Source organism: Cyberlindnera jadinii, assembly GCF_001661405.1.
Source record: "Cyberlindnera jadinii NRRL Y-1542 unplaced genomic scaffold CYBJAscaffold_8, whole genome shotgun sequence".
Classification (NCBI taxonomy): Eukaryota; Fungi; Ascomycota; class Saccharomycetes; order Phaffomycetales; family Wickerhamomycetaceae; genus Williopsis; species Williopsis jadinii.
The window spans coordinates 73,174-83,892 of NW_017963659.1; the positions used below are offsets into that span (position 1 = coordinate 73,174).

General features: G+C 41.7%; 7 protein-coding genes across 7 annotated transcripts; 2 read left to right on the forward strand and 5 right to left on the reverse strand.

Annotated features, from left to right (window-relative positions):
• Window positions 1-97: 97 nt before the first annotated feature.
• Window positions 98-996, forward strand: RRS1 (ribosome biogenesis protein RRS1; the record flags this gene model as incomplete). Its single annotated transcript, XM_020217520.1, has 2 exons — window positions 98-129; window positions 166-996. 2 exons carry the CDS (start codon window positions 98-100, stop codon window positions 734-736), a joined length of 603 nt encoding a protein of 200 aa, XP_020069991.1. The 3' UTR covers window positions 737-996.
• FUS2 (Fus2p) lies at window positions 783-2,201 on the reverse strand (the record flags this gene model as incomplete). Its single annotated transcript, XM_020213718.1, has 1 exon — window positions 783-2,201. The coding sequence occupies one exon, from the start codon at window positions 2,199-2,201 to the stop codon at window positions 783-785; it is 1,419 nt and encodes a 472-aa protein (XP_020069992.1).
• A 450-nt stretch (window positions 2,202-2,651) lies between these two features.
• Window positions 2,652-4,257, reverse strand: CYBJADRAFT_168031 (uncharacterized protein). Its single transcript, XM_020215185.1, has 2 exons — window positions 3,560-4,257; window positions 2,652-3,535 (listed from the first exon to the last, which is right to left on the reverse strand). The coding sequence occupies exons 1-2, from the start codon at window positions 4,221-4,223 to the stop codon at window positions 2,691-2,693; spliced, it is 1,509 nt and encodes a 502-aa protein (XP_020069993.1). The 5' UTR covers window positions 4,224-4,257; the 3' UTR covers window positions 2,652-2,690.
• Window positions 4,258-4,309: 52 nt separating this feature from the next.
• PEP5 (tethering complex subunit PEP5) lies at window positions 4,310-7,276 on the reverse strand. The gene has a single exon (XM_020215186.1). It carries the CDS (start codon window positions 7,214-7,216, stop codon window positions 4,421-4,423), a length of 2,796 nt encoding a protein of 931 aa, XP_020069994.1. The 5' UTR covers window positions 7,217-7,276; the 3' UTR covers window positions 4,310-4,420.
• A 178-nt stretch (window positions 7,277-7,454) lies between these two features.
• CYBJADRAFT_173475 (uncharacterized protein) lies at window positions 7,455-8,465 on the reverse strand (the record flags this gene model as incomplete). The annotated part of the gene is made up of 1 exon (XM_020216470.1): window positions 7,455-8,465. The coding sequence occupies one exon, from the start codon at window positions 8,463-8,465 to the stop codon at window positions 7,455-7,457; it is 1,011 nt and encodes a 336-aa protein (XP_020069995.1).
• A 323-nt stretch (window positions 8,466-8,788) lies between these two features.
• Window positions 8,789-9,191, forward strand: CYBJADRAFT_173476 (uncharacterized protein; the record flags this gene model as incomplete). Its single annotated transcript, XM_020216471.1, has 2 exons — window positions 8,789-8,834; window positions 8,992-9,191. The coding sequence occupies 2 exons, from the start codon at window positions 8,789-8,791 to the stop codon at window positions 9,189-9,191; spliced, it is 246 nt and encodes an 81-aa protein (XP_020069996.1).
• Window positions 9,192-9,458: 267 nt separating this feature from the next.
• CYBJADRAFT_162852 (uncharacterized protein) lies at window positions 9,459-10,079 on the reverse strand (the record flags this gene model as incomplete). The annotated part of the gene is made up of 1 exon (XM_020213719.1): window positions 9,459-10,079. The coding sequence occupies one exon, from the start codon at window positions 10,077-10,079 to the stop codon at window positions 9,459-9,461; it is 621 nt and encodes a 206-aa protein (XP_020069997.1).
• Window positions 10,080-10,719: the final 640 nt, after the last annotated feature.

Sequence of the window (10,719 nt, forward strand, 5' to 3'; positions counted from 1 at the left end):
TTTTCAATGCAAGCCCAGCATAAAAAAATTTCACCTCATCGCAAAACTTTTAACGAGACATATTGATTTTAAAAGAGGTCTAAAGATCTATCAACCAATGTCTGAGTATGTCACCACCTTTCGGTATTCGTTTGTTGCTAGACCTCACTAACAAGTTCTTTCAAGAAGCAAACCGGTTACCGTTGAAAAACTAATCCCAGTGTCTTATGACCTGGGTAACTTGGCTGTATTTGATACCAACGCACTAGAGAACGAGAAACTCTCTTCGAATTGCTCTGAAAGAGAAGAGTATTTACAGTCCATAGCAAGAGACAATACGCAACTCTTGATTAATCAGATTCTGTCATTACCTTTGAGAACAACAACAGATAACGAGGCCACATTGACTCTTGTTCAACTTCCTGAACCAATAACGGAATTACCAAGAGAGAAGCCATTGCCAAAGGCTAAAGAGCCAACTAAATGGGAATTGTTTGCTAAGAAGAAAGGTATTAAAGCCAAGGAGAAATCGGGTAAGATGGTCTATGACGAAGCTACTGGTGAATGGGTTCCAAAATGGGGTTATAAAGGTAAGAATAAAGATTTGGATGACCAATGGCTCGTTGAAATTGATGATAAGGTAAAGGGTACAGAGGATGAACTCATCGATCCAAGAAGTTTGAACAGAGCAGAGAGAAAGAAACTTGTAAAGAAAAACTTATTGCAACAAAAACGTAACTTGAAGAATAACAGTTGAAGAGCACTTATGTATAATTGATCGTGATGATAATAATAAACCTGGGCTATACACCAAACAGACGACGAACAACTTTGCTCTCTGGAATTCCTTTGAATTCCTTCATGGCTTGTTTTGTAGTATACTTTGACATGGCGTACATCTCAATTATGTCAAAGTTATCACCAATGATCTTCAGCTTCTTGCCATCACACATCATACAAAACCACCTTTCGACGAACTGTATGTACATTAGTACAACTTGTTCTTCAAACTGGGCCAATATAGATATGAAATCAGGTAATTCATCAAGAATCTGGTTCTCTATTTTCCTTTGTTGTGTAGATTTATGCCTCTTGATGAGCTTCCCAATGTTCTCGCAACTCTCAAGCATCATCCCCAAGGCTCTGAGAACACGTTCGTTGAACTCCACAACCATTCTATGCGTGGTACTTTCTTGCTCTCCCAGTTTGTTAAGATATGACTGGTATATCGATCTGATATATCGTTCATCACAGTCATCCTCGTATTCCATGAACCGTTCCCATTTAACAGTGAGATTCTTCTGGTATTGGAGAAACTTCAACATTGGTAAGCCTATTTGTTGGAAACTTTGAAGTAGCAAAGTTAACGAATGATGTTTCCTGTTGAATGTGCTCACTAGGTTCTCCAATCCATCTTCAGTCTCAACCTCATGGGTCCTTGAAACGGAGTCAATCAGTCCCTCTAATGCTCGCTTCTCATCGTGTAACACGGTAACTCTTACTTGGTCATCACAAGTCAACAGCTTAGAATTAATGATCTTTAGATATTCTAGTAATCTCTTCTCTGGACTATTCAATGCATAAGATAGTCTCATTTTCGTATTAAACTCACATTCATCCAACCAATCCCAAACATTGGTATCCATTAGACCTTCCAGAGCATCTGGATCAGGATAACGCACTTTTTGTAGTTCTTTGATATGTGAGAAGAGTGCCTCGATACCGTGCGATTGGAGAAGCCTCACAAAGGTTAAACTCAGTTCTATAAGTGACGTTAAGTCCCCAAATACCTGGTATTCCATCTTAGACGTGAGAATGTGTGCATATTTCGTGTGCAAGTACTTCCTGTATAGCTGGGCGATGCGTAATCGACTCAAGAGCTGGTTTTCCTCTAAAACGATATCATCAATGTAATATACATCATCACTGGGCTCATGTTTGGAATCTTCTATGCGAATGTCGAGAGATTTGGTTCTCTTCGGGAACTGATAACTCTCTGTGAAATGAGTTCGTTCCGGATAGAGCCTCGTGTTTTCTCTCGTAATCTTTTCATTGATGGCTTTAATGGTTGTATTACCGACTTCTCCTCTCGTGTTAATCCATAGTGATTTGGAATATGGGTTGAAGGTTGTTGGAAGGTCGCTCGCAATTGGTTCTGCTTCTTCATTTGATGAGTCCGAGTAAATTGATAAGACCGATGAGTAGATAGAAGATGTTGACATTCCCTGATTGTTGTGAAGGATAACTCAGCTCCAATAGGTTGAAGTTGCCTTCTCATTGAGCTTTATACCCGTTTATAATCAACCATTCAACAAAAGTTTTGTGATTGTTTTACAATTCCCCCAGATGAGTTGATGTGTCATGTTTGTTTCATCGATAGATTAACGGGACCAACAACTAAAAGAACAGAACAAAAAGCAAATCACATCTGCAACAGCCCAGAGTTCAGAGAACAAGAGCTCTCTCCAGTGAGCTTTCTGAGACATCAATGATCCCCTTATTTAAGCGATTCATTACTGAAAAGTCACTCTATCCACTAATCAAATAAAGTTGTGTTCCTACATACAAAGCCGTAGTCGCAATTATGCAATGTGAGATGCTATTTTTCCGTACGGAAAAACTCCCACGGGCCGGAAAAGTTATAGAGATGAATAATGATTACAATCTTAATACTATAGCTCACTGTACATTATAATATCACCTTTAATTGTTTACTTCTTCGCTTGTAACAGCTCCAAGATGCTATCCAGCTTTGAACTTACTCCCATGACCAGCTTGTGAAGCAAGTCTACTTCATCTTGGACCTGTTTCATGGAGTTGTGCCAGTTGTCGACCATCTTTTTAGAACTAGTAGTTTCCTCAATTAGACGTTGAGTCAAATTTGCTTCAAAATCTGTGACTGCCCCGGCAATTCTTCTGATAAGGACGTCTCTATCACCTTCAGTTACAGTTTCATGCTCTGACGTAGAATGTGGAGGGCCTGTAATAATCGGAGGGTTGTACACCACTGCAGGACCATCAGTGTTATTTGTAGAATAAGTTTGCTGTGGTGGGTAGACGCCTTGATGTTGTATCTGAGGATATAAGTGAGGAGGAATCTGATGTTGTGAAGGGGGTAAATGAATGGTATTGAACATTGGTCCTTTTGGCTCGTGCTCGCCTAAAGGTTTCTGTGCTTGCAGGTGTGGAGGTCTAGGTGTATAACCTTGATGTCCCTGAGGTGGTCCCTGATGTACTCCATGTAGCACTCCAGGAGGTGGTCCTTGAACCACTCCATGTGGTAATCCTTGTACTATTCCATGTGGTAGTCCTTGTACTATTCCATGTGGTGGTCCCTGAGGTGGACCAGGTGGACCGGGTGGAAAAGGATATGGACCAATGTGCATACCTGGAGGTGCCTGTGGATAATTGTGTGTAGACTGCGGTTGAGCTTCACGTTGAGCCTCAGGTTGAGCTTCACGTTGAGCCTCAGGTTGAGCTTCACGTTGAGCCTCAGGTTGAGCTTCACGTTGAGCCTCAGGTTGAGCTTCAGGTTGAGCTTCAGGTTCAGCCTCAGGTTGAGCTTCAGGTTGAGCTTCAGGTTCAGCCTCAGGTTGTCCTCCCTCAGTCTCTACCTGATTTTGAGACTCTTCTTGATCCTCCTGATCACTTGATTTTCCTTGCAACCATACATCACCAATATCTTCATCTTCAGAGTCCATCATGTCTTCCCCATCAAGGGCACCATAATATCCGCCGTCAAGGGACGTGATCTCTTTCTTCAACTTCAAATACTTGTCTTTCTTCCGCAAAAAGTGAATCATCGAAATTATTGATTCAGGTAGTATCCTCGACTCTGTAACGGTATAGCTACCTCCAGCACGCTTAATCTCTTCTCTGGCAATCCTCTCCATGTCAATAAAGGCCCTACTCACGGACTTTGGCGTCGCAGGTGGTTTATTGTTGTGAGTGCCCAATTTCTCAGACTGGTTGAAATCCTTTGCCAATTCACGATACATCATATGCTTCGGCTTCCTCCAAAGCTCCTTGTAAATGGCAAGTTCAACCAATTCGGTTTTCTGGTTGTCATCTTTGAAGATGAATGGCGACTTTCTCTGCTTCTTCCCATTGTCTGGCTTAAGCTCATCTCTTCCACTACAGCTACTAGCACTGGAGCCGTTTGCAACACCATTCTCGCCAGATTGTAGACTTTCACTATGAGTGGATGCTAACCTGGCATCGGACGGTGTATCTTCCTTGCCCATTGTCACTGATTCTCAACACGATCTTTGGTCCTGTTTCCTATTGTTTATGTACAACGAACGCGTCCCAAAGTGACGTGGAAGTGCAAAAAAAAAGAAAAAAAGCAAAGCGTGTTTGTCCGACGGTCGTGGCCTTACTATTTAGTTCTGTTGCTTCTACCATAAGCTTTACATTACGTCATACTCATCTCATTTCAATGTTATATCCTTGTCATTGCACCTTTACCAAAGAAGTCAGTGACGACTCTGAATCTGTCTTCGCTCTCTTCTAATGATTCTTGGAAAAGTTCGTTGCGCTCTCCAATGGCTCTCTGGTTCTCTTTGATGTTCCGTAGAGTTTCCCTCATAGGGGCACAGAGTGGACAAACCTCCTCTGGTAGACAACTCTTGTGGAACGCGTGCGAGCATCTGAAATAAACAGTATCATCGCGTAGTTTTTGCGAGCATGAAGAGCACACGGTTGGTTGTACAGTCAAGGTTTCGGAAGTCTTGTGAATCTTCTCACGTTGTGTATCGATGTCGGCCTGGTATGACTTGATGAACTTTTCGTTAATTTCAATCTCCCTTCTCTCGGTTTCCATAAACTCCACTATGAAGTCTTTGATGACATCAACAGTCGTTATCTTGTTCACACTCAAAGCTTGTATGAACTCTAGAGGGGTCATTATCTCGTCATCTTTGATCCATCTTAACAAGTCTCTGAATCTCTTTTCTCCGACTCTTTGGAAAACCTCATCACTCGACGTGTAAAACATCAAAGCTAATGAGCACAACTCTGGTTCTTCTTTACCATGTAAGTCTAGCAGTTTGATACAGTTCTCTACTTGGCCTGAAGCCACGTAAGATCTGAATAAATCAACTTGGAATCCAGGTCCCTCTCTGGCGATGATTTCACCTTGGTCAAACTCAAAAACGTTTGATATCAAGAGAATTGTATTTGAATTAAGATCATTCCTCTTAACCAAATTCAGTGCCTTTTCGTGCCATTCTTCAGTATTCTCACTTGTAGACGCAATCGTCAAGTACAACTCATACAATGTAGTTAACACGTCGTTCTTATCCTTGGGGTTCCCTTCAAACTTGTCATAGCTCTGAGCACAAGCCTCTAAAAATATAACAAACTCATTTGGTCTATTGACGAAAGATGGGAAGATCACCCTCGGACGTGGTGGCTGATAAGTATCTTGAATAACATCCTCGTCAGGTTCATCTCTTGAGTTTAATTTGGACATGTAATTGACAAAAGCAGTATAACTCTGCAATAAAACCGGTGTCTCGTCTTTAATGACCTTGTTCTCCTCTCGTTCTGGTTTATATTTTCCCGTAAAGACTTCTATCAACATCGCTGTAGTGACATTCGGTGCAGCCTCCAATAAGAGTCGGGCGTATTGTATGCATACTCGAAGAGTTTCATCAACTGGTAACGTCTTGATGTACTGCAGTGCCGAATATGCATCTTTGTTGTCTCTGAGAAGAATGTCAACAGCCAACAGAGGGTAGCCGAGGTTTTGGGAAAGCTTTGATGCTTGCTCTAAAAACCCAGTGTCTCTGCAAAGCCCCACAACAACATCAAGATCAAATTCCACTCTCATAAGATCGTTCGTCTCTTTGTCATATCTTTCGATAAATTCGTTCAACTTATCAACTTGCTTCAACTTGCAATAAGTACACAACAACAACGTGACATGCTCTTTCACAGCCATACCAGCTTGTAACATGTTTTCAAGAAATCTCGATAGGTTTCCAACTTCTTTGCTATCTTTGTACATTCTAATGATTTCACTTGTTTTCCCAAGTTGAATTGTTTCAATGTATTGGTCCATTGCCCGTGTAGTTTCATTCTTTTCATAAAGATAATCACCATATGATCTCTTGATCTCTAGGAGCTTTGTATGATCAACTTTACCCTCAGCGATTTGAATCGCAATTGGGTATAGTCCTCTCTTTGTCACAATGTCGATTTGAGAATTGACATCTCGTTCGTGGACCCTGTAGAGCACTCCATCAGAGGTGAGACAGTACACATCATCCCACAATAGTAAAATGTGCTGAATAGTTGATGCAATAGTATGAGCCATAGCTAACAACTTGTGTTCCATATCAGCCATGACGATCTTTGTAGGTTCTGTATATCCATTGAGGACCAATCCTGAGGATTCTTGTGTATTTGTAGTCACGATCAACATATTCTTTCCAAACTTGAAGATACGCTTCTTTTGCATCTCCAACGGAACCGTATAATGTGGTTCACCAGTTGCAGAATAATACACCAATCCATCCGTCTTTGCCACAACTAGTTTATCGCCGTCCAATATGGCATTACCCAAATCTGCGCCTCTTGAACTGTCAAGGACAAGTTCTGAACCTGGCTTGTAGCTCTGTGTTGTTGGCACTGCAACAATCTTTGACGTGGATGTCACGTATAATATCGGGTCATTGTTATTCCCCTGTACCAACTGTACGTTTGTTATTGGATCCTGGTTCTTAAAGGCAGCCGTCTGACTTGATCCACGATCCCTCAGGAGGTCACCACGTATCACAATAACAACACCGTTGGCATACCCAACACAAACAATGTTGAATCCCTCTGATGATGACAAGCACGTCACAGGGTAAGCATTCGAACCGTTCTTTATATGAACCACTGTATGGTAGCCTTGTGGATCCAAGTCCTTGTCCATAACCTTGTCAAGGTCCCATAGCTTCAACTGTGCCGGTTGGCCTTGCCTCTCTGCAAGCGTGGCAAACATGTTCACTGAAGGTAGCGCATGTAGGAAGGTAACGTTCCATCCTTTTTCATAAGACACAAACTGTTTCACAAATTGCAGGTTCTTATCGATCAGTTGTATCGTTGAGTTGTGTGTTGCTATCACCAAGTACTGGTCCAATCCACATACCGCTGTGAGCGAAGGATCAGAATACAACGGGCGGTCCGTCCCAAGATTTGGATCCCTTATAGGTGTTGTTTCAAAGAATTGAAACTGCCTCCACGACATGCTGTTCTCTACCTTTCTTTCTGCTTGCTCCGTTGCTTTAGTACCCGCTGTGGTGGTGAAGTTCTCGGTGTTGTTGTTTTTTCTCGTTTATTAGCCGAGAGAGGGAAAACACCCCAAGTGTTTCTACAAAGCACACATCTACAGAGTTGGTCATTGTCAAGGAAGGACAAAAGAGAACAACAAGGCTCAACAAGACGGACATCTACTTGATCTTGTGAATGAACGTAGGAAAGGAAACCTAAACTCTGAATCTGGAAGATGAGGGTCTTGACTTCTTTGATCTGATGGATCTTGGTGGTTCCAGTGATGTATCGGAAGTCTCCTCGCCTGTCGTTTCATCATCTATAAACATTGCATCGTCGTCATACTCAAAGGAGTCGTCATGGGAAATTCTCCAGAACTTACCACTCTTGTGACAGAGTCTTCTGGGTGGGAATGCCATACCTTTACAGTTGGTCTCGAGGAACCAAGGGAAGTATATGTGATACCCCATTAGTCCGCACGCTATGCCAATCAAGGTGCCGAATATCGAATCCAAGAGGGAATAACGATTATCTGATATCTGGGTTGTAGATAGGTATAGAGCCGTGGCATAAGGCAAGACAAATATCAACAACTTGAACAGTATGCCTCGTTTATCGAACACTTTGAACTTTGCTGCCACTATGAGAGATGCAAACGTTGCAGATGTGAACGAAATAGCAGCGTAAGAGGAGGGGAAACTCTTGAATCCGTCATTGATAATGGTGATATCCGGGTTAGAGCAGATGGCAACGTTGGAAAGCATACCAATAGGTGCAAGTGAGTAATCACTAGGCATGCACCTTTGAATGAGGTCTGGTCTCGGTAACCCACAATTGATATTGAGCACGGAAACCACTGAACATTGTAACACATGTGCTGCGAAGAATCCCAACAATGCCATGTGTAGATTCCACAACCTTCTACTGATACAATGACAAGTGAATGCAAAATTTGTAATAATTTGAACCAATGGTAATACTATGCTGACGATGAGTAACAGCTGTGGACTGACCGCAACGTTCTCGTCATCATAGTATGTGAAGGATAACGAATTGTCGTCCAATGCAAACTCGTGATATCTTGGAGGCCTTTTCTGATAGCACAAGGCAAAAACAAGCACTGCAGTGTATATCAGCCAGTCGAACAGATATGACAAAACAGAAAGAAGTGAGAACTTGCAGTTCTTTATCTTGATTATCGTATCTTTGGTCCTTCTAACCGTCATTTCCCGTCTGAGGTATGGTGGTTCCACTGCACATGTCTGCTCATTCTATGAGAAATGTCTCTCTGTACACAACTAGCTCCCAAAGTATTCAGAATTGAGCCATCTTTGTGTCCTATTGTCTCTCTCGCACCAAGTCTATGTGTCCACGTAATACATTATGTAATCGTTGTACTTAACATTACATAATCACATAGTAAACTTTTCTCGTCTTTGCGTTCAACGAAAAATCAAAAAAAAACATCACAAAATCCCCAAAGGAACTGCCCTTTGAAAAGGATTCTCTGAACAGGAAACAACTTCAAAAGAACAATTACAAGTGACAAATGCCAGCAGCAACTACTTTGGGATATGCCGGATGGGCAGCTTTTGGTAAGTTGCATTGTATCCAAGTCACTAATGTTTGATTTCTTTCCACCAGTGGATTTTAATCATCCGTTAACCCCTACTTGTCTCCCTCTCTCTCTCTTTCGCTCTTCCCCTTGATTGATGGAAAGGTTACTAACTTCAAATTGTACTCGAATTATAGGTGTTTTGGTTAGAGGTTTCCAACTCGGTGTCTTGAACAGACCACTTTCATCTGGTAAAGCCGGTTATGTCTATTCCGCTGCGTTCTGGACAGGTCTTGGATACGTATTTTACAAAGTTGTTGACCACAACGATGCTCTTATTGAACAAAGAGTCAACCAACTCCAAGATGCTAGAGCCAAGTTTGCTAAGGAGCAGTGATATCTCCCGCATGGCTGTACACTCTATTATTTATTATCCATTCTATTTATTTGAAAATTCTCCTTTTATTTATACCTTTTGACAAATAGTTACACTTATTATAAGACCAAAAAGTGATCTGTATTACCAATAAGAAGACTTACAAGCGTTGTGCTTTCCAAATTGACCCAGAAGTATGATCCAAATGACGGATCTCTATAAATTTACCCGAAATATATAATACGTACTAACCCTATTAGTATACCAATGCCAGACCAATGAATAAAACTAGCATCTGACAAACATGCATCTGTCCAAGTCCTTCTCGAACAGGTTGACCATATCATGGTCTTTAACTTCAACGTTTGTAATGTTTAGCGCATAGTTGAAGCTCTCGTCGTACTCGTATGCGCCTTCTTTTTCCTCTTTAGAACCCTTTACAAGGTCAAACGTTATAGAGACACCATTCTTGACAAAGGTCTTTGTACCTTCTCTTAGTCTAAAAGTTGTCTCGAGGAAAATCTCACCACCAAACTGGATGGTCATGAACAGCTTCACTGAAGATTGATCCTCAGAGAGAACCATATCCATATGGCTTTCGTGGTTATGCGACGTCTCTTTCAAATTCTTTATCTGCAGCAAAGACTCTTTGTGATCCAAACCACCGAGTGAAATATGTGTCACATCTTGGTCACGTGATACCGAGCCGGTATAAAACAACTTCTTGTGTGATTCCTTCGAGCTTGAAGAATAAACTGACACCAAAAGCGGTTGTTGTGTGTAATAGTCGAGCTTCCTACTGTTTACGTGTTGAGCTAAACAATCAAACAGCGGTGAAACGTCACAAGGTGAATGCACTTGTGACAAGACTTGCACTTGAACCTCTGTAGGAAGAGATGCAAACATCATAGTGATAATTAGGAATATGTGATTTTGAAAGAAAAAGCTTTATGCTTTGAAAGAAGCAATAGATAAACACTTGTGAATAATGAAGAAATGGAAAGGTTTAAACTCTCTCGACAACGAAAGAATGGAATCTATCATATTTAAATCGTTCTGGCGTCTTCTTTATATCACTACGGGACACCCCGGGTGTTTTTTTCCTCGTTCCTTCCTTCAATGTACGTTTTTGGCGTTCAAGACTAAGCGGCGGAAAAAAAATCACCAGGCGCCTAAAAAAAGGAAAGGGTAAGAGAGAGGAATCATCTGACACGCGGTTTCTTCCGTTAAAAATTTTCCACCCATTCGGAAGGCTCCAAATTTCAAAAGGAAACCCAATACTAAGACACATATTATGGTTTGAGCTCACCAAGTACCAAAAGGAACAAATAGATGAGGAAAGCAAAAACGCTCCATTTGTGTCCTTTTAGAAATCGCCGTATCACTGTAAAACTAATCAAACACATGTTTAACACGACTGCGATGCACACAGGTGACAGTTCACACCCTCATGGCCATTCTCGGGTGAACTCGCGTTGTGCATAGCAACGCTGGCGGGCCTCAGCCTCTGTAGCGAATGGCGTTGTGCGAAGCACCGACACTCGGAGTT